General features: G+C 42.4%; 1 protein-coding gene across 1 annotated transcript in view; it reads left to right on the plus strand.

The window, feature by feature from the left end:
- The window catches only part of LOC144686837 (contactin-associated protein-like 5), a 1,126,003-nt gene that overhangs the window by 543,636 nt on the left and 558,427 nt on the right, over window positions 1-23,940 (plus strand). Inside the window, exons 7-8 of the mRNA XM_078552607.1 lie at window positions 7,216-7,359; window positions 19,456-19,717. Coding sequence (XP_078408733.1) covers window positions 7,216-7,359; window positions 19,456-19,717 — 406 coding nt within the window. The remainder of the gene's footprint in view (window positions 1-7,215; window positions 7,360-19,455; window positions 19,718-23,940) is intronic.

Raw genomic sequence — 23,940 nt, forward strand, 5'->3', positions numbered from 1 at the left:
GTAGTAGAAATCTGGAATTCTCCCCTCAAAGGCTGTAGATAGAAAGTTGGAAACTTTCAACAGAAAGGTCAATAAATTTTTGTTGGATCAGAATATCGGGGGGTATGGATCAAAGATGGTTAAATAGAATTGAGATACAGATCAGCCATGATCTAATTGAATGGAGGCACTGGATGGCCTACATTAGTTCCTTTGTTTTCTATATACATATTCAAATGAATTAAAATGAGAAAGATAACTAACAATTATAGGGTCTATTAATGTGGAATAATTATGAAAGAAGAGAAAAATGAAATGTAAATTTAAAATGGCAAGACTCTGAGATGAAGTTGATTAATTTGCTCCCAGTGACATCTTTAATAAGCCTCACGATGTTTGTGCATGCATCCATTTTTATCATTCTTATGTATACCCTAAAGAGTCAGCACACATGATGTTGATTTGTTTTGACAAGTTTATTGAAATATAATGAAGTTATTTGTTTTAGATCCGAGTCATTTAAATATTTCCTCTGGGTTCCGTAAAACTCAACTGTTTGGTTGAATTGAATAGCTGAAACTGGGAGAGTGGGTGGCGTGATTCTAGTTAATTTAATTTATGAAGCCTTAACACTAAGGACGCAATAATGAAGTCATGTTTGATGATATATTGAGAGACAGGTTTTAATCTCCTATGTCCAAATCAGTTCACCTTGCCGAGTTTTATGCATCCCTGGCTGTTCTATTGTGTGCAATCCTCATAGTGAGAAAACTGTTTCGATCTTGCACTTATGTGCTGCAGAAATGAATGAAAAGAGAACTTAATATTACAGAGATAGAAGCAGCAACTTGCATTTATATTGTGCTCCTCATATCAGAAAGATGTCTCTGAACGCTTCACAGATTTGAAATGGGGATCAAAAAGGAAGAAAGCAAATGTGTGAAATGGAGTTAAGAGGCAGACCTGAATGAGCATTTGAAGAGGCAAGTGTCTAATAGTCTTTTGAAACCAAGGAAGAGGAGGGAAGGCAGATTGGAAAGAAGTTCCACAGGGCAACAAGAACAACAAAAAGAACTTGCATTTATTTAACACCTTTAGCATTATAGAAAGTCACAAGGTGCTTCACAGGAGTGTGCAGGCAAAATTTGACACTAAGCTACTTAAACAGGTATTAGGACAAGTGACCATAAGCTTGGTCAAAGACAGGTTTTGAGAGATGACATAAATGAGGAGAGAGATGTAGTAGAGATGTTTAGGGAGGGAATTTCAGAGTTTAGGGTCTAGGCAGCTGAATTCAAGCCCACCAAAGACGGGGTGAAGGAAATCAGGGATGCACAAGAGGCCAGAATTAGAGAAGCGAAAAGTTTCGGAGGACTGGAGCGTAATGACTTAAAGAACAGCTGAGAATAGTTGGCTGAGTTGTACTCGAGCGAGGAATTAATAAACCAATATCAGAGAAACAAAATATCTTTCACTTCTCCAATTCTGATCTCTTGTGCATCCCTGATTTTTCTAAAGGGAAATCCTGTCTGACAAATTTATTAGAGTTTTTTTGAGTGTGTAACTAGTAGGGTAGATAAAGGGACACCAGTAGATTTAGTATACCTAGATTTCCAAAAGGCATTCAAAAAGGTGCTGCACGAAAGGTTAATAGGCAAAGTAAGGGCTTATGGAGTTGGGGGTAATACATTAGCATGGATAGAGGATTGATTAATGGATAGAGAACAGATACTGGCCATAAACAGAGCTTTTTCAGATTGGCAGGCAGTGAATAGTGGAGTGCTGCAAGGATCAGTGCGGGGGCATCATCTATTTACACTCTATATTATTGACTTAGATGAAGAGACAGTGAGTAATGTATCGAAGTTTGCTGATGATACTAAACCAGGTGGAAAGATAGGGGAGGACACAGAGAGGGAAAGAGATATAGATAGGTTAGGTGAGTGGAAAACAAGATGGCAGACGGTGCATAATACAGGGAAGTGCGAAGTTATTCACTTTGGTCATAAGAATGAAGAAGCTGGATATTTTTTTAATAGGTGTAAAACTTGTAAGTGTTGATGTTCAAAGAGATTTGGGTGGCTTGTACAAGGAATGCAGAAAGTTGCGTGCAGGTGCAGCAAGCAATTCGGAGAGCAAATGGCATGTTGGCTTTTATTGCAAGGGGATTGGAGTGCAAGAATAAAGAAGTCTTGCTACAGTTGTACAGGGTTTTGCTGTGACCCATCTGGAGTACTGTTGTAGTTTGGTCTCCACATTTAAGAAAGGGTATATTTGCATTAGAGGGGCTACAGCGAAGGTTCTCTAGATTGTTCCCTAGGATGAGGGAGTTGTCCTATGATGCAAGGCTGAGTAAATTGGGCTTATATTCTCTGGAGTTTAAAAGAACGAGAGGTGATCTCATTGAAATCTACAAAATTCTGAAGGGGCTTGACAGGGTGAATGCTGAGAGATTGTTTCCTGCTGGTCAGGGAGTCTAAAACAGAGGGGCACAGTGTCCGGGTAAGAGGCCAATCATTTAGGACTGAGATGAGGAGAAATGACTTCACTCAAAGGGTTCTGAATCTTTGGAATTCTCAACCTCAGAGGGTTGTGAATGCTCCATCGTTGAATACATTTAAGGCTGAAATAGACAAATTTTTGGTCTCTCAGGGAATTAAGAGATATGGGGAGCAGGCGGGAAAATGGAGTTAAAGCCCAAGATCAGCCGTGATTTTATTGAATGGGGTAGCAGGCTCAATGGGCCATATGGTCTATTCCTACTCCTGTTCCTTATGTTCTTAAAACAGGAGAACAGGGTAAGAGGGCTAAGCTAGGATGAGGTGAGGCTTTGGAGCATTTGAAACAAGGATAATGATCTTCACTTGATTCATGTAATGGAGACAATTAGGGAGGATAATCAGGTTGATGTGCATTTTGGACTTCTAAAGTGCATTTGACAAAGTACCCCATAGTAGACTTATTAGCAAAGTTAAAGCCCACGGGATTAAAAGGACTGTGGCAGGATGGATCCAAAATAAGCTACGGGAAAGAGAACAGCGAGTAGTGGTGAAGGGTATTTTTCAGACCTGAGGGGAGTATTGTTTACTAAGAGTCATCATTAGAAACACTGCTCTTTTGGATATCTATCAATGACCTGGACCAGGGCATCATTTTAAAGTGTACAGATGATGTGAAACTGAGAAATGTGGCAGACATTGAGGAGGGTAGCAACGGGCTTCAGGAGAACATCGATAGGCTGGTGAAATGAACAACTGTATGGCCAATGAAATTTAATGACGAGATGTACAAAGTATCACAGCTTAGGAAGAATGTCAAGACGTTAGAGTGGATGCAGAGGTGATTTACTAGAATAGCACCAGAGATGAGCGATGTTCGGTTATGTGGAGAGACTGCAGAAGCTAGGAATCCTCTCCTCACAGCAGAGAATGTTAAGAGGTGATTTGATAGAGATGTTCAAAATCATGAACGATTTTGAAAGTGTAATGAAGGAGAAGCTGTTACTAGTGACAGAAGGGCCGATAACCAAAAGACACAGGTTGGCAAAGTTGACTTGAAACATTTTTGCGCACGGAGTTGTTGTGATCTGAAATTAGCTGGCTAGAACTGTGGTGAAAGCAGATTCAATATTACTTTGAAAAAGGAATTAAGTAAATGCATGGAGGAAAAACAAATTGCAGGGCTATGGGGAAAAACAGGGAAGTCAGGACTAATTGGATAACTCTAACAAAGAGCCAACAAATGCTTGGTGGGCCAAGCAGTGTGGTATTGTGAGGACTGATATAGCAGAGGTGCAGAACTTTGAGGCAGTAAGGATACAGATAGTGGAATTCAATTGAGTTATAGTTCATTGAGATGAAAACTGAGAGATTAGCGAGGAGAGCATAAGGGAAGTCCAATTTTGAGGTAAAGTAGGCCTGGATTATAGTTTCCATGGCAGTGATGGATGATAGCACAAGAAGGATTCGGGAAGCATGTCTTGCTAACAGAACAGACCTAGGTCGGAATGTAACTAAGGATCAGTGAGACAGCATGGCCAGGTTCCACACCACCTGAGGGGAAATCACCACCATAGGGAAACTGATGTACGTTCACCCCTATGTTCACTGACCTATGTTGGCTCTCAGTTTGGAAACGCCTTGATTTTAAAATTCTCATCGTTGTTTCTAAATCCTTCCCTATCCCTAACATTTTCTAGCCCTAGAACCCTCCGAAATCTCTGTAATGCTCCAAGTCTGACCTCTGTGCATCCTCAATTTTAATCACTCCACTATTTGCAGCTGTGCTTTCAGCTATCTAGGTCCTCACCTCTGGAATTCCCTCCCTACATCTTACCATCTGTCTAAATCTCTCCTCCTTTTAAGATGCTCCTTAAACCTATCCCTTTGACCCAGCTTTTGGTCATCTGCCCTAATATCTCCTTATGTGGCTAGGTATCCACTTGTATTTAGGATGGCTTACTAGTAACAAATAAAGTTTTACTGCACAGAAAGAGCTGCTGACTATTTGAAAGGTGTTATGTAAATTCAAGTTGCCATTGCGAGCACAGGCATAAAGAAGCTGATAGGAACCAAAAGGATAGTTTCAATTTTCCCCATATTAAGCTGTGGGAAATTTTGACTAGTGCAAGACAAAGTCAGATGGACTGTTGGTAATGCAAGTTAGAGCTTTGAAATCAAGTGAGGCGGCATTGGTGTGAGTCATCAGCGTGCATATGAAGCCTGACCGTGTGCTTTTGGATGATGGGACATAATGCATCCAAGAAACATTTAATAAAGGATGATGTCAGAGGTCATTCTATGGGGATGGAAGGAAAAACCATCAAAGGATTTGTAGTGTCCTCATTGGGACAGGTATGAATAGATCAAGTATAGAGCCAGGTCATGAAAGTGGATGGCAAAAGAAACATCGCATTTTTAAAAATTATTCATCCACGAGATGTGAGCTTTGCTGGCTGGGCCAGCACTGATTGCCCATCCCTAATTGCTCTTGAGAAGGTGGTGGTGAGCTGCCTTCTTGAATCGCTGCAGTCCATGTGGCGTAGGTACACCCACAGTGCTGTTCGGAAGGGAATTCCAGGATTTTGACCTAGCAACAGTGAAGGAACGGCGATATATTTCCAAGTCAGGATGGTGAATGACTTGGAGGGGAACTTCCAGGTGGTAGTGCTCCCACATATCTGCTGCCCTTGAAATCCTAGATGGTAGTGGTCGTGGGTTTGGAAGGTGCTGTCTTAGGTGACTTGGTAAATCCCTGCAGTGCATCTTGTAGATGGTATACACTGCTGCTATAGTGCGTCGGTGGTGGAGGGAGTATATGTTTGTGGATGTGGTGCCAGTCAAGTGGGCTCCTTTGTCCTGGATGATGTCAAGCTTCTTGAGTGTTGTGGGAGCTACACTCATCCAGGCAAGTGGAGAGTATTCCATCACACTCCTGACTTGTCCCTTGTAAATGGTGGACAGGCTTTGGTGAGTCAGGAGGTGAGTTACTCATTGCAGGATTCCGAGCCTCTGACCTGCTCTTGTAGCCACATTATTTATATGGCTAGTCCAGTTCAGTTTCTGAAGAGGGTAAAAGGATCGACATTATCAAAAACAGAGGAAGGTTCACGGGGGATGATCAGAGTTAAGAACCCAGACCACAGTCACCAAAGACGCCATTGACAAGCATGTGAATGAAGCCATAACCTAATACAGACTCTCAAACAGGGAATCAACAGAGAGATAACTATATAGTTGTGAAATGATGCATTCTAAGACTTTGATGATGAAGGAAGTATCAGAGGTGATCATTCACTTAGAGGATAGCGAGGTTTAACTTTTTTCCACGGGAGAGGTGCTTTTAACTTTTAGGAGGTAGGGATGATGCTGGAGGATAGAGATCAGTTTGTGATGTTAGAAAGCAATAGCTTGAGGAGGTTATAAGCTGGGAGGGGAGAGGGTCCAGGGAGACAATGATGGAGTTTATAGACAACATGAGTTTCAAGAGTGCTGAGGGAGAAGTAAGCCAAATAGTTGAAATAAAGATGGAGTAAAGGAGGTTGGAAAAAGGGGTGAGCAAGGAATTGGAGGACAGAAAAGGAAAGGAAGAATGACTGTTACCCCTACCTGAGTGACCTACATGTGACTCCAGCCTCGCATTACATAGTTGATTCTCAATAGACTTAGAGCAACATGAAACAGCCAATAAATATTGCCTTGTCAACCACATCATGAGAACGTTTTTTGTATCAGTTTTTCCTTGTGTCACATCATTATTGCAGTAATTTTAATATAAAAGTTATAAACATAATGTGTTTGCACAACCATGATGGTGTGGAGCTTTCCTGCAAACTTGGAACATCTAGATGCAGGTACATTTCTAAGTGCACGTTTGAATTGTCCATGACAATGAGTATAACAGAAACCAGTTGAATCAGTCAACATATTTTTCCCAGACAAAACAGGCATAGTGACCAGAGCTACATCAAATCTACCAAAGGTTTTGGACAAAGGGAAGATTGGTCACACTAGGATTACCAATGCTTTTGGAGAGGGAAATGCCCTGTCACACCTATTGGCATGCGTCAACTCTTTAACCTAATAAAATGTCCCAAGAAGCTTCTTGGAAAGATGATCAGACAAAATTTGACACCAAGGCACGTATGTATTAGGATAGGTGACCAAACATTTAGTCAAAGAGTAGGTTTTAAGAGAAGGCAAGAGAGGTGAGGAGCTGCGAAGGCAGCTGCAAACATGGCTATTAAAGATGTGGGGGGGCGAGGGGGTGGGGGGGGGACGGTGGTGGTTAGGAAGGAAACTGACTTGCACAAGAGACCAGAATTGTGGGAATGCAGAGTTCTCCGCTTTGAGGGCAGAATGAGCAGAGTTAGGTGAGGCATTGTTACTGTTAACTGCACATTATTGTTATGCCACCTGCCATGTTATGAGCACTTGTGATTTTCAGAGACAGTTGGCAATTTTGAGGTAGTGCTGAAGGAGACTTTGTTTTGGTGTCCTCTCAAGGGACCCACTTGGACATTGCTTCAGGTTGGTGTTTGGGATGCAAAATTTTGACAATGGTACAAGCAACACACATGAACAAAGGACAAAAGCTTGCTTTGCATCATTAAAGCACAAAATGTTTGTTATTGATCTGAACACATTTAAATCTTGATTCCTTGCCACATTGTTTTGTTTTCCCCCTTCTCCTTTGTAAGTGTAATGATCTCTTTATCTGTTCTCTTGTCTATCAAAGCTCAGCTTTGGAGGGATTCCAGTTCCAGGCAAATCAGTGACTTTCCTGAGGAAGAACTTTCATGGCTGCATTGAGAATCTCTATTACAACGGAGTGAATATTATTGATCTGGCCAAGAGACGCAAACCTCAGATACACATTGTGGTAAGTTAACTTGTTAAATTCAGAACTAGAGAAGCTGTTTATCTGCGGCATTGAATTAAAAATTAAACTGTGGCCTACAGAACTTATCAGGGTGAAATCAGAGACAGCTGAATGTTTAATTGATAGAGTTTGATGGAAAACAGATACATTTTGTTTTATATAATCTCAATTAGGCAAATCCTAGATACGTTATCTCCTATGTGATCAGCCAGCCTACTGATGCTTGGGAGAAGGTGGCTTCTTTTAGCATAATAGTCTTAGTTTGATTCCGGAGAAAAAAATCACTGGATAATTCAATTGAGAGGACATAGCTTTCTCCTTTTAATGTTCAACAGCATTTCCATCGCTGAATTCTCCACCAATGACATCCTAGGGCTTGCTATTGACCAGAAACTGTACTGGACCAGCCATATAAATACTGTGGCTACACTAGCAGGTCACAGGCTGAGAATTCAGCAGTGAGTAACCCACCTCCTGACTCCCCAAAGCGTGTCAACTATCTATGAGGCACAAGCCAGGAGTGTGATGGAATACTCTCCACTGGCCTGGATGGGTAAAGCTCCAACAATATTCAAGATGCTCAACACCATCCAAGACAAAGCAGGCTCCTTGAGTGGCACTCCATCCACCACCTTAAACAATCCATTCTCTCTACTGCTGGTACACAGTGGCAACAGTGAATACCATCCACAAGATGCATTGTGCAACTTGCTAAGGCTCCTTCAACAGTATCTTCCAAAAATGTAGTCTCTACCACCAAGAAGGACAAGGGCATGGAAACACCAACTCCAAGTCATATACCATCCTGACTATATCACCGATCCTTCACTGTTGCCAGGTCAAAAACTTGGAAATCCCTCCCTAACAGCACTGAGGGTGTAGCTACACTAGATGAACTGCAGCGATTCAAGAAGGTAGCTCATCACCAATTTCCCTCGGGCAATTAGGTTTGGGCAATAAATGCTGGCCTTGCCAGCAATGCTCACACCCCAAATGACTAATAAAAGAAACACAGCTCCAAATTGATATGGGCCGACAGTGAAAACTGACTCTAATTTCGCTAACGCATGCAAGCTAGCTGATGTGGAAACAGAAAAATATCTCACTACTGCAGCATGGAGTACATTTTGATGGTTTGGACTATGGTTTGCCTTGGTCCAAAATTGTACATTTTAGGGTAATGTACATTTTAGGGTAATGTTAGGGTAGTAAGGCAATAAGACGTAGGAGCAGCAGTAGGCCATTCAGCTCATCAAGTTTGCTCTGTCATTCAATGAGATCATGGCTGTTCTGATAATCCTCAACTCCACTTTCCTGCCTTTTCCCCATAACCCTTGATTCCCTTACTGATTAAAAACCTGTGTATCTCAACATTCAATGTACTTAACGACCCAGCCTCCAATTAGGGATGGGCAATAAATGCTGGCCTAGCCAGCGAAGCCCACATCCCCTGAATGAATAAATAAAAAGAAATCCATTCCAGCTGAAGCGAATCACTGCAACCACAGGAACTACAGAATTTCAAGATGGCAGCCCACCATCACCTTCTAAGGGAAATTAGGGATGGGCAATGAATTTGTTTTTATTAATTGAACTTAAATTCCACCAGCTTCCATGGTGGGATTTGAGCCCATATCAGTAGCCTGTTGTATTGGATTAAGCGTCCAGTGATATTACCACTATGCCACTGTCTCCTCCTATTTATGTGGTCACAAATGATTTGTGTTGCTTCAACTTGGGTACCTTGAACATCCCAATTTTAATTGTTCCCCATTGATAGGAGTGCCTTCTGCTTCCTGGGGCTGAATATTCCCCCCATTGGGGGGGAAGTTGAAGGGTGGGCGCGTACAGGCGCGCTTCTGATCGGTGCCCCCGATCGGAGGCGCACCGCCATTTTATGTGCTCCCTGTGCGGGCGGGGGGAATCCCAAAATCGAGAGTGCGTTCTTTCGTGCACGTGTACGAAAGAGCGCACTGATCTCCCTGAGGCTAAGTGCAGCCTCAGGGAGATTGGCTGTAAATGTAAAAAAGATAAAAATAGAAAAATTAAATTTCCCTAACATGTCCCCTCATGCGACAATGTTACATGAGTTGGGTCATGTCCATAATTTTACAAAACCTTTATTAAAATTTTTAAATGCCTTCATGAAACCTCATCCCGCCCGTGGATGAGGTTTCATGTTTTTTCTAGTTTGCGCCGGGGCTCATGGCCTGCCCACCAACCTTAAGGTTGGACATGCAGGTCCTTTAATTACTTAATTGACCCTGTCAATGGCCTCAATTGGCCATTGACAGGTCGGCGGGCGCGCAGCTGATTTTGCTGTGCCCCCGCCTTCCTGAAAATTAAAATGGGGCGCGGTGACATCAGGAGTTCCCCCCGACATCACCGCGCGTCATTTTATGCATCGGTGAGCAGGCCCCACCCCCGCTCGCCGACGCGTAAAATCCTGCCCCTGGAGTCGAAAAGTGGAACGCCCTCCCTAAATCTCTCCCTCTCTCTTTCGCTCTTCTCCTTTTAGGGTGCTCCTAAAAACCTACCTCTTTGACCAAGCTTAAGGCCACCTATCCTAACATCTCTTCATGTGGATCAGTGTCAAGTTTTTATTTTGATAGTGACTCTGTGAATTGTCTTGGAATGTTTTACTACCGTAAAAGCACTATTTATATCCAAGTTGGCCTTCCAAATCTGTGAAGAGTAAGTCTTCAGCAATTGCTCATTCTGTAAGTGATTGTCGCCATTAATCAGTCATTTGCTTGTTAAGCATTGCGCACTTCTCTTCTGTATCAGTTTTATCTTCTTTTCACTCCCATATCTTTAGACAGCATCTGCTGTGATTGATGGCAAAATGTCAGCCACCAAAGATTTCAGAGGTACATGGTCGCGTGCTGCAACAGAATTTAATTATTATGATTGATCACCCATTAAAATGTTAATCAACTATGTTTGATTTTCTGACTATTAGTTACAGTTGTCATGAAGAGTTGTCATGCTAGGTTGCATAAATTATATTATTCCACCTCTCTGCTGGATGTGCACTTCATAAGTGTCACATTATCAGAATTGCTGCCAAGAATTTTGTACCCCTGCCCAGGCCAAAGGTCAGCATTGGGGCTGCGGATGTGTCCATCACCGATTTAGGTAACCCCATGATACAGTAAAAGTCTTGTATCAATCTGAGTACAGCTAGCAGATATTTCGATATCATCTTATGATCCAAAGGAATCTAAACACATCCTAGTGCATTGCAAAATTTGTCATGCTGCGCGATAACTTTAATTGTAGCTCAAACGCCCTGGCGTGACTAATCCATGCGATTCGTGACAAGGCAGTATCTGAATTGAACTATGCTGACAGGGAGGGCTGGGGCAACAGATACTTCTACATAAAAAGGGAGGAGCAGCCAGTCCGTGAGTCTTATTGAGGCAGTTTTGGACCACTTACCCATTGCGACCAGTTCAAGAAGAGTTTGGGATCAGAACTGGGAAACCTTTGGACCAAGGAATGGTGTAGGAATTAACAGAAGTAAAACATGAAAAGAAAATAAAATTAAGCCCTTCGATAATGCTTTATTACTTTCTATCAAGATCCTGTTTTACCCATGGAAGGGAATGCTATATTGATTTCTATCCTCATGCAATACATGATGGATTTCAAATGCACAGGCCTAGAATTTTAAGGTGCCTATGTCTCCAACATGATAGGTAGGAAGAGCGTGCTTATTACGAGACAGAAGTGTGTCACCCGCCATATTGGCATCCACAAAAAATGTATGTGTCTGGGATCAATGCCGGAAGCAGGAGTGAGTCAATTTGCATATGCAAATAAAACATCTTATTCCTGTTTGAAAGCCCTTGTTGAAGGTTGGGTTATCCTGAGGTCAGTTGCTACATTAAAGGAGCATAGCAGGTACCCTGATCAACACCACTAACAGCCCAAATTGTGTCCCTATCTACCTCCCTGTACCCTTCCTCTTATTGCCCCTTCTCTTTAAGGGCTTATCTGAGGACACCATGGTATGATATTCCAAGCCTCTTTGCCAGTGAGTCATCTAGAGATCAGATAATTGAATGGTTGCTCACTTGTTTTCTTTCCTGTGTTCACTCACGCACTCTCTCTCATGCACAGTCTCTCTCTCTCTCTCTGTCGCATGCCTCTTTCTCTCTTTCCCTCTCTCTCTCATGTTCTCTCTCTCACTGCTCTTGCACATTTACCTCTCTCTCTCTTGCTTACACTGCACTCTCACCAATGTCCTTCTCTTGGCTCGTACCCCTCTCTCTCCATAAGACCATAAGACATAGGAGCAGAAATTAGGCCATTCGGCCCATCGAGTCTGCTCCGCCATTCAATCATGACTGATAAGTTTCTCAACCCCATTCTCCCGCCTTCTCCCCGTAACCTTTGATCCCATTACCAATCAAGATATAATCTATCTCTCATTCATGCTCTCCCTCTCTTTCATGGTCTCTCTCTCTTTCTCATACTGTCACTCTCTCACCCTCCCATTCTCTCTCTCACCCTCCCTCTCCCCCTGGCGAATGCTATCATAAACTTTTATTGTGCTGTTTAGATGCTTTAATGCTATGGCTCGTTACATTATACTTCAAGCTGTCTGTTATTTCTGTAATTCAATGTGCGTGACTGAAGACTTCTTTGTAATATTGGTCCCATGCAGTGATTGATTTAAGTTATTGATTGTTCTGTAACTATAAAGATGACAAATAAGAATTTTGGGAGAAGAGGCATCTACTGATTTTATTTAATTTGCTGGGGGAAAAAATGTGATCATTCAGGATTTGGGATCAGATATGCAACGTCAAATTGTTTCAGCTGATCCAGACTTCAGTTTTGACCCCACGAAAAGTAAAGGTTGGTTTGAAAATTCTCTTTAACCCATCTGAATGTCATTGAAAGCAAGCTAACAAGTTAATTCTGACCATTCATTCACACTTGTAAATTAACTGTGTGATGTGGCTCGTATACCGCTTCCAGTTACTGTGGGAATATAATGGTGGAATAACAACAGCCACTTGCATTTATGTAGTGCCCTTAGAGTAGCAAAATGTCCCAAAGTGCCTCACAGGAGGGATTGTCAAACAAAATTCAACACAAGCAACAAAAGATGTCAGGACAGGCGATCCTTGGAAATACAGCCCTGTTGGGGATCGCAGGCATGTTCATGCTGTTGCAATTTGCACATTACATGCAGTAGGTAGTGAAAGAAAGACTTGAATTTCTATAGCACCTTTCATGACATTAGCACATCCCAAGCCCTTTACAGCCAATAAAGTACTTTATTAAAAGTATTCACTGTTACAATGCAGGAAATGTGACTACCAGTTTGAGCAAGCTTCCATAAATAGCAATGTGATAATGACCCGATCATTTTTTTGAGGGATAAATGTTATCAGTGAGGTAGCCAGATAGTGAAGATAAAAACTGAGCCTGGTCATTTTATACTCGTAAGCTTTTCTTTGCAGAGACACACATTACATGATGGGCCATAACTTCTGCGGAGTAGCAATTACAGTCGAATTAAGACTCCGCTCCTATTTACTCACACTAAAATGTGGCCACACCTTTCTCGCCCTACCTGCCAACTCGGGCCAGATGGGAAAAGCGCAGCGCAGCTGTCCAGGGACCCTCTCAGTTGAGTGCAGGAGAATTGGATGAAAGGAAGACACATCCCCATTTTTACAGCACTAGCAGGTACTTTTAAAGGTCCAGCCACTTTGAGAAGCCAGGGAGGAGCAAAGTGTTTAAGATAAGTGGGTAAGATGGGCAGGGGGCTCAGAGGAGTGGTGGTGCAGGATGGACAGTGGGGTAGATCTTGCATGGTCGGCCTACATTTGATAATTTTGTGATTTCACCACGTAAATCATTCGTTCAGCTAGGGTAATGAGAACAAGAAGTAGTGTGATCGATATTCCACTTGTCACACACATCCTTAAATGGCTTGCCAATAAATTGTGGACTGTTATCCATAATGTTCCCTCTAGACACACCAAATAAACTGAAATTAGCACTGAGAGTGTGAGCAACAGTTGATCTTGACGTGTTGGGCCAATGTCAAATAATGGGGTACTCGGTAAAGTAGTCGATGATGACAATGAGCTCAGTGCCATGGACATGAAAAAGGTCGGATACGATTTTGGACCAAGGATGGGCAGGAACTTCATGTGGAATGCGTGGTTCTTTGTGCTGACTTGGCATAGGCTCTTGACATGCCTCACACTCCTTGACAATGACTTCAATAGTGTCAATAGACTGTCTCTCTTGTGAATCTTCTCATCTGATCTATGCCCATGTGTGAGTGATGAAGTTGCTGAAGAATATCAGGTTGCAAAGATTCCGGTATGATGATCTGCCTGCTTTTAAACATGACTCCCCAGGAGATGCCTAACTCGTCCGAATAAGGCCAAAAAGGCCTCACGTCTTCATGGACATGCTGAGTTGATGGTTTTTGTCATGTGGAATCTTTCACCATTTCTTCCTGTAGCTGCTGGCTTTTGCATTGTGCAAAATCAATCAACGGACTTGCATTCTCCTGCAAGTGTAATATTGCAGCTCCCTTGAAACTGCCAATTTTGTCAAAACATTCTGGATATTTCAACGTTAGGTTGTGAACTGAGCGATTGGAGTAGTCTCTAAGGTTGATCTGCCATGTGAGTTGACTGATTCCATGGATTGTCACTAATATGTGCTACAGCATGCCGGTAGACTTGCGATCACTGGCCTTTAGCCTCCACAGTGTAGAACATCTGTGTCACCCAGGAGGATTGATTGTACTTGCATTCCAGGACTACGTATCCTGCACATGGAGTTAGTGAACTGTTGTACGCTGGAAGTTGTACAGCAGTTGGTTTCACCATGACCGTCCATGTCTGTGGATACATGCCTTTTTGAATCTGCAGAGGTAATACCTTGGTCCTTGCCCCTGCATCAATCTTGGCTAAAAATGCATAGGTACCGACCTGCTTACGGCAGATAATTTGAACCTTGGCAAACACTTTGGATGGTGCGACAGTACCTATGATTTCCATAATATTGACAGTGTGAAACCTGTATTCACCAGTCTTCAACTCATCGTGCTCATTGTCATTTTTGGTTTGTCAATCACCTCGTGTTTGTGTCTCTGACAGGATATTGGATGGTCATCCTTCTTGCCTGAATGTACCTGTTGTATAAGGTCTGTTTGGATCAGTTGTCACAGCTCTTTGTAGCTGCATCAGCCTTTGCTCTAGTGCACTGCCGCTGCCAATGACCCTTTATTCCACATACTTTGGAGAATTGATTTGAAGCTGGGCATTCCCTTGGTGCATGCAGAAGGCCACACCTTCCACATGTCTTGCTAGGTTTACGTTCTGGTAAGTACATCAACAATTGGGGTAGCACTTAGGACCTGCAAGCTTCATTGACCTTTTCGGATTGCTTCATACTTACATCAATCCCTGAGTAGCTTTTCGATGCCATACGTTTTGGGCTTGTCTAGCAGATCTTTCTGGAACGCTTCCGTGGGAGTGTATGTGATCACCAACTCAACAATTCTATCTGCTGGTTACGCATCTGAAAAATCACAGTATGTACCCTTTGCTCTGCATCTGCTGACAGAGTGGTCTATGGATTCTGCAGGCTGCTGTCAAAATGACACAAATTCTAGTCGATAAATACACAAGTTTAACCTGATTCTGAACTATTCTTTGAATGTAGTCTATATTTTCAGGGGGTACTTCAGTTCTTCTGCTGTTAATTCCATAGTGTTCAGCCTGTGTAGACCTTCATTCCCAATTGATAGGCAAAAATTGATTGGCTTGCTTGTTTGGTTCAGACACACTTGAATCAAGAAACCATAGCTCTGTATGCTGTTTAAAAATTTTGAATTTGGGAAGTACATCAGCTGCATCCCAATTCAAACTGGGGAATTTTGTGGGCATTTTGAAAATACAACTTTGACCTTCCTTCTTCTATAGTACCTGGAATATGTGTCGCTGTAGCCGCTTTTGGACGCCTTTCTGAAACTCCATTTGTTATAATTGCAACCTAACCCTCAATATGCTGACCCACTCACACAACTGACAGGCTATGTGCTACAATCTCACCTTGAGGGATGTGTCTTCTTACCAGTTTTTATTTCAGCACTGTCTTGGCACTGTGACTTCAAAGCTTTTCTGTGCAGTCACCTGCTGTGTTTTTAACACTCTCCGACACTGCTACTCTGTTACATTCTGACCAAAATGTTGAATGTTGTCTCATGCCACCTGTGCCTGTACTTAATCTTGCTGCCAGGTTGTTTGACCCCGCTGCTGGGTACCATGCCATGTCGTTATAATGATATAAGCACCAATCACTCATAAGGAATTGTGTAAACATGTTTTGGTTCCATTTATTTAGACTGGGCACATGAGGACAGATATACATGGATAGAAATATTGAAGACATCAGCAGCATAGCTGTGTGATTGTGTGGTCTGCTCAAAAGCAAAAGTGAGACTAAGACTGGATCTTATGACACACTTCCCTTCTACTGATGTCATGCTGCTATCCCTTAAAGGCATGTTACAACATTGGTCACAAGTCATATCATCTCAGCTTCCCATTACTGATTGTTCTCTTGATTGACTTCAATGGAAATGATGGAAGAGGTTTATAGTGAATCGACTGATCTGATAATGTCTGTTCCGCATCATCAATCAAAGTCAGAATGAACACCATGGACATGTGCTTATACTGTAGTTGGTGGGGTTTTTTTTGGACCCACTGTGCCAATGTGCAACAACTTTCATATTATCGACGCTGTCTTTTTGTGGTTCTGACTCTTGGTGGGAGAAAGGCTCTGTCGGTGCATGCTCTTTCACAGTAAACTTTTATTACTTTGAATATGCAGGTGTGAGTGACTGCTGCCTCGAAACAGTTCACTTGGTTTTGCTTAGGTTTTATGAAGAGCTCAGTGGGGATCAAAAAGACTATCTGAGCATCTTAAAACTTGGTTTAATACTGCGCTGTTATGGCCAAATTGCTTCAAATGACCAGCAAGAATGGTGGAATAGAATATTACAGCACAGAAAAAAAGACAGTCTATTTTTCTCCATGTGAGATTTTGTGTTTACTCTCAACCTCCTACTGGTTCCTCCTCATGGTCTTTAGTTTTCCTTGTTGACACAACTATTTGATTTCTTTTTGGATAAATTTACTTCCATGGTTTGTGGCAAAGGATTCCACATTGGAACCATCCTGTGTGTAAGAGTATTTTCTGACCTCCATTTCAATTGTTTGTGGTTGTCTTAAATTTGCATTCTCTTATTACCACCTCACTGAACAGTGGGAATTATCTAACTTCAGACCCACATCAATGTGGTTGATTCTGAACTGCTCTCTGCAGTTCTAGACAGCGCAGTGCCACCTACTCAAGGGCTATTGGGCCAGGACTACGTGTTAAGGGACCAAAGCTTGGGGCAACCACCGTAGAGGCGCAATGGGGAAAGGTCACTGTCTAAGGCCTTTCAGCCATATTGCAGAGGGGCTTGGAATTGTATAGACCCCCTCAGGCTGTACGACTCACATTGAATATTACATGCACCACAATTATATTGAAGCACCAAAGAGTGCAACCTGATCTATGTAGATAACTTAAATACCATTGGACTGTTATGACCATTTTGAAACATCTGTAATGTCCTTTTGATTCTATTGAAGCACCTCAAGGTGCAACATGATCTATGTGGAAAACTTGAATATTATTGCACTTTTTGCAATCGCCATTTTGGAATGTTTTGTAATGCTCTTTTAGATATTTTATGAATAAAGTATATTTTTGCAAAAAAAAAAATTGGGATGGACAATAAATTTTAGCCTTGCCTCAACTCAAACAAATAAAAACAAAGCCTTATCAGGACCCTTCCAAGACATTTGAAGGCCTCTGTCAGGTCACCCATTGGTTTTTTCAGCTTTGGGATAAAAATGTCCTAACTTTTAAAGTCTCTCTTCATAACTTATCTCCTTCCTATAATGGAGTGCTCAAAGCTGCACACATAACTTCAACAATGGTTTAACTAAGGTGCTGTGCAAGGTTAATAACTTCATACCTTAACTATAGTTCCCACTTGTCTCTGGCTGGATCTGCTGGCTTTCCCAAGGTTGGTGTATGGGGTGGGAAGCCTCAGAGAGGGCAGTCAATATCCTTGGCACCTTTTTCTTCATCATGCCAAAGGGCCACTGGTTTTCATGCTTCCATTCCACCAGCCTTATCCACACACCCCACTACCACCCCCCCTCCGCCCCACCCACCAACCCCACCTCCTCCATCCCACCCCCACTACACACACACACCTCCTTACTTCCCTTTCCTTGTTCTGTTCACTTCTTAAATGCCATTCATCTGTCATACCTTCCAGTTCTGCTAATGGGCCCACACCTCAAAGGCCAACTTACCTGTTGAGGGTTGCCAGCATTTTATGTGTTATATTTTCAATCCTTTGTTTTATCCTTAGCATTTGTTTTATGGCTCACAGCTTTTTCTATCTGTGTGAGTATATTCCCTTTTATTCCAAAGGTCATAAACCATTCATGCAGTGCCTTTTTATCATGCTTGTCGAAAGCTTTATCTAAAAAAAAATTTATCCTCAGATATTTCTTTGAGGTGGGTCAAGCATGACCTGCCTTTTGGAAATCTGGGCCCTCTAGCCCTGACTAACTCTCATTTCTCCAAGCGCTTTGTAATTTTATCTCATTTTATTGATTCCTGGCGGGGGTAACTTTGTAGTGGGCAGTGCTGTAAAATAGATAATTTCAATTACTTTTTTTTTTAAAAAGAAGCACAAAGATACAATTGAAAAGATCGCTTCGGGTGGTTGCCATGGTTTTAATTGCAGGTAGCCACTGTGAAGCAGACTATGTGGAACAGAACGAAATGACTATAGTCATGTTTCACAGTTCTCTCGATATATTTCTTTGGCCAACTCTGGCCACTTTGACAGACATGGCTTATTTTACTGACAGCTACTCATTGCCTTGCCGGTGGCTATGATCCATGGCTCAGTTGGCAGTGCACTTCCCTCTGAATCTGAGAATGCTGTTGGTTCATGTCCCACTCCAGGTCTTAAACAGAAAAATTAAAGCTGGCGCTGAGGGAGTTCTGCACTGCTAGAGATGCTATCTTTTGGGTGAGAGCTTAAGTCTAGGCCCTGTCTGCCCTCTTGGATGGATGTAAAAAAAAAACCCACAGCACTATTTTGAGGAAAAGCAGGGGGATTCTCCTCGTGTCCTGGCCAATACTTATTATTCAATCAACATCACAAAAACCCATTATCCAATCACTACCACATTACTATCTGTGGAAGCTTGCTGTGCACAAATTGGTTGCTGTCTTTCCTGCAACAGTGACTGCACTTCAACAAAGTATTAAATTGCCTGTAGCAATTGATACCAGAGTTGAAAATAACTCCCTTTGTCTTGAAGGGTACAATTATAATGACACTGAATGTGCTGGCAATATAACTGCAAACTTAATGTGCGCACTGTTATCGGTGTATAAATAACCCTCTTTTATTACACTTTCTTTATCTGATTTGACTGTAATTTACCCTATTTCTTTCTCTGTCGTTCCTCTGTTTCTTTCCCTATCCTTAGATTTCCATAGCTAAGGTCACAGACCACCCCCCCCACCCCCGACTCCATTGTTCACCAAGTTCGCAGATGTCCTGTTGTCCTCACCAATCTTAGCTGACACTTCCAGCAGTGTGCATTGTAAGAATCTTTCAAGCTGAAGCCTGATGGAAAGAAATGGGGCACATCACAAGATGCCAGTCCCCAGGAAACCCTGGGGCCATTTATCACTAGTCTAGCCGTAAAATTAAATGAGTGCTTCTATGCTTTTTTTTTAATAGTTCTGAAGGCTTTCACTGATAAAGTTATATTTTCTTAATAGGCAGGAGTTCTTCTAGCCATTGAGCCACAGTCAGCAATGATGCATTTTTCTTCTGTAAGCCGCATTCAAGATGATGTTTCCATATTGCCTAGTAATGCGACCCCATTAGCCTTTCAAACAAAGCAGTCGGAACATGTAACTTGAATATTATTATTTTCTCCTCCCCCTTTCTTCCAGGGGAATGTGACATTTTCCTGCATGGAGCCCCATATTGTTCCGGTCACATTCATGACTTCCAGCAGTTACTTGCTGCTGCCTGGGAAGCCTCGAATGGACGGACTTTCTGTCAGCTTCCAATTCCGCACTTGGAACAGGGATGGTCTGTTGCTGTACAATGAATTCCACGAAGCATCCGGAGTTCTACAGATCTACCTCAACAAGGGGAAGCTCGAAATAAATGTTCATAAATTATCGTGGAGCCAAGCTGACATCACCACAGGTAATTGCAATAGTCAATTTTGCTGCCATTGGTGACAGCAGGAGGAATTGTGAGAATGTAGAGAAACACTTATCTCCGAGCGCATGATTTTAGGCAGCTAATTATCCTCTGAAAGTGCAGCACACTGAGCTAAGGAAGATGAGAGTTGAGAGGGAAAGGGAGATTACAGTTTACCAGAGGAAGGAGATCAGGGTTTACAGGAAAGGAACGATGAAAGGCAGTTTGATTAGAGGAAGTAAAACAGGCAGGTTGGAAGGAAAGGAATATGTCTGGATAGTTAATGAGCTTAAAAGTAATCAGTCGATCACATGGAAATGTTGTGCTGAGAGTTCTGTTGAGAAAGTCACGTCTGGTAATGACCAGTTGGTGCCAATGTCCTGATCTTGAATATTTCCAGGCCACCTTGTGACATGGTTTGTTCTGAAAGAAAGTGTTAGGGCTGAATTTTACAGCCCCTCCCCCTCCCTCAATGGCTAATTAAAAGGCTGAGGGCGTGGGTGGGTGCTCTCTCACAAAATAAAGTATGTGGGCCTTCCCACTGCCTTCCCGCCCACCCACGATCTGTCTCCAATATTATGGTGGGCGGAGAAGGCATCAAGGGCCTCATTCTGCCTCTGCCGCTACTTTACCTGTGGCGGGGGAAGGTGGAGGCAAGGTGGGTAACCCGGCAGCTTTCACTGCACGGGTGACTGTTGGGCAGGTAGGATGGGTACATCTTTTGGGTGGTCCCCAGTGCCCATCAGAGTCATCCCCCCAACCCGCCGCAAGATCCTACCCCTCCTTTAACCCACCGCACCCCAATGGTCTTTCAACCCTGTCACCCGCACCGCACCCACCAACCCCCCCTCCTCTTCCCCCCAACTTCCAATACCCCTCTCCACTGGGGTCTTCCAGCCAGGTCCTTCCAAAATACTGGGCTCAGCTCTGAGTCCCAGCTTCATGACACTCTTGTGCCTTGGGGACTGGCAGTCATCACAGTAGTGGTCACTACTCGATCCTGACGCTGTTGGGACTGCACTGCTGCTGGCCAATCAGATCTGGGAGGGAGTCGCACTCCGAATCAATTAAGGCTGCTCCCACCATAATATCACTGTGGGGCAGTTGGCATCTGAGTCAATGACTCAAGACTGTCTTTTCCGTCTTTGACACACGGAATACATCTCAGTGTAAGATCTATCCCCTTAGTTACACGAAGATTGTGGTAGCAGCAAAGCTCAACTAGTCTCTGTCCATTTTAATTTATCTTTCCCAAGCCATGATTTCCAAGACAGGAGGGCCAGGCCTCATGGTTCCCCAGCTACTTGTGCAACTGAAATCCCCCAATTGTGCAGAAATCAAAAGGAACTTGAGCAGGAACAATGGGATGTGAAGTAAGTTTTCCTTTGCACCGAGCAGTGGATTTGTTCATGGCGACTGATGAGGAATGGGTGAGACACGCTGAAGCTTTTCAATCACAGAAGGATACATTTCAAGAGGGATTTTATAGTGGCAATATTTAATAGGTAGAGACAGCAAGAACCCTCCACAATACTTGCAATGCCACAGCACTCAAGACAAGACCATAAGTTTCAAGCATGTGAAAGTTAAGTTTAGGCCAGATAGTTTCCTTCTTTGCACAAAGGTTGACTTAGTGTTGTAATAGGTTTTCGGGAGCAATGGTACAGGTCAGGACACTGGACTCTTTTAAGAAACTGGTTGAGGCTATATCATGGGGAGAGATTAAGGCTGCTATTGTGGATGGATGAGCAGGTTGGAATGAAAAGGCTGTTTCGCTTACTTTGTGGGACAGGAATGTATATGATATGTATAATGTATTAAATGTCTAGTGTATAATACTCACTTTCTGCGAGAGCTGAATTTCTCATCATGCTTGAGCACAAAATCTCGGCTGATATTTCACTGCAGTCCGGAGGAGAATGCTGTACTGTCAACAGTGCTTTCATTCACTGAAATAATTAACTAGTCTGCCTATTGAGGTGGACCAAAAGATCCCATGACATGTTTGCAAAGATGAGCTGGAAGTTCATGCCACCAACCGCCACCTCAACAGATTAAGCTGTTGTTCATCTCATTGTGGGACTGTGCTGTGCTTAAATTTGCTGCTGTGTTTGCTTATACTGACTGCATTTAAAAAAAAAATACATTGGCTGTTAAGTGCTTTGGGATGTCTTGAGGATTCAAAACTTGCCATGCAAATGCAAGTTTTTATTTTATTTATCAAATGCGCACGTTAGCATATCCTGCCTCACTGTGAAAAATGCGATGAGAGATCTGCTAGTTATTGAAGGAACTCCTTGAAAGGTTGAAAGTGTAGCAGCAAGAAATTTTTTATAAGCTTCTCTGCACAACTGCTAGTTTGATTTTTTCCTCCCTGGTTATGTAACGGAACAAAGCCTGTAGATTATAGATGTGGCAGCGACCCTGGAGAATTCTCAAAGCAATGTTATCAAAACACTGGACATTACGGAGAACAGAAAAAAAAAGAAAACTTGCATCTATATTATATTGCCTATATAAAACTATATTGCCGACTCAGGATGTTCCACAGCCCTTTACAGCTAATGAATTAGTTTTAAAATAGTCACTGTTTTAATATAGGGATACATTGCTGTGAAAAGTAGATTGTTGCGGTACTTCATGTAGTGAGGAAAGGATGAATAAATGCATGAGGTTTCAAGAACAATGGTTAAATTACAGAATTCTTCAGGTCCATTAGTCACATTTCGCTGACTGGGATTGGATGCAAAGTGGGTTAAAAAAAAAAGAAATAGGAATGATTTTGCCTGTCAGTTTATTTTAATTTGCAAGAATTCCTTTCTCTTTGCTTCACAGGTATATATGTAAATTCTTTTTTTTTTGTCTCTGCTGATCTCCAATTGTGTCATGCATTGTTTGCACTCAGAAGGGTTCTGGTAGTTTCTATAGCTAATATAGGAAAATGCCTCCAAGTAGCAATGGCACCAGTAAGCACTTAGATGGTTAATGTGAGTCAAGCTCTGCTCCCTCTGGCTTTTTAGATGAATAATTAAACAGACCGAGAGGAAGATTAATAAATGCACCCGCACTTTCCATTGTTTTCAGATATCTATGCCACGTTACACTGGTTGCAAAGCGAGCTTGCTTGAGAACCTTCGTAAAGAGGAGATGAATTGTTTTGCCTTTAGCCCATTCTCATCGAAAATTTCTCAAATAGATCCAGCATCAGAACACCAGGACGTTTCCTCTGGAATTTAGGACACGTGCAATAGTTCTTGAAGGGTTGATGATTAGGAAAAGTTTAACCTTACCAGAGCAAGTGAAACAGCTTTGTTTAAAGCTCCTTGCCCGTAGGGAGTCTCTGCGATAACAAATGCATCAATTAGTTCTACCCTTGATATTGTGCCATTGCAAAATACATAGAGCAACATAACATGAATTGTATGGGATATTAGACAGTAAAGCTGTATGAAATTAAGACCATCAAAATCATTCTTTTCCAAATCAGTTAAATATGTTGAAAAATGTGTATCAATTTTATCAGCGCCTAAATTTATCATGCAAGCCCTTCATCAGGACTAAAACTATCTTCTCAGCATTATAGTTGATAACATTTCATGATAAAAAAGGTAGAAGTTATAAAGTTACAAGCTCCCCTGTTGAGTAGCTCAGCAACACAAACCAAGGTTGTTCCGTGATCCAAAGGAGCATTGGCAACTGGGATGGTTAAGTGCTACCGTGTTTGGATGCACATGGAGCTACAAGACCATAAAGCGCAAAATAAAGCCAATCGGCCCATTGTGCCTGTGCTGGCTCTTTGAAAGAGCTACCCAATTAGTCCCACTCCCCTACCCTTTTCCCGCAGACCTGATTTTCACCCCCCCGCCCCCCTTTTCAAGTATTTATCCAATTCCTTTTTGAAAATTACTATTTGAATCTGCTTTCAACACCATTTCAGACAGCAAATCCAAGTTGTACACCTTGCTTCATAAGAACAAAATGTTCTTCATCTCAGCTGTGGCTCTTTTGCCAATTACCTTGAACCTGTGTCCCCTGGATATCACCCCTCCTGCCAGTGGGAACCGTTTCTCCGTAAGTACTCTATTAAAAATCCACTTTGTGAGAATGGGGCTTCATCTGGGTGCAATTGAAAGCAAAGGCGAATCGGTTCGCACATGAGGATTGGCCCACCATGGGTCAGGGTGAACATGGAATGCTTCACCCCATCAAGGGTTGGCCGTCTCCGA

This window comes from Cetorhinus maximus, chromosome 11 (genome assembly GCF_964194155.1).
Source record: "Cetorhinus maximus chromosome 11, sCetMax3.hap1.1, whole genome shotgun sequence".
Taxonomy (NCBI): Eukaryota; Metazoa; Chordata; class Chondrichthyes; order Lamniformes; family Cetorhinidae; genus Cetorhinus; species Cetorhinus maximus.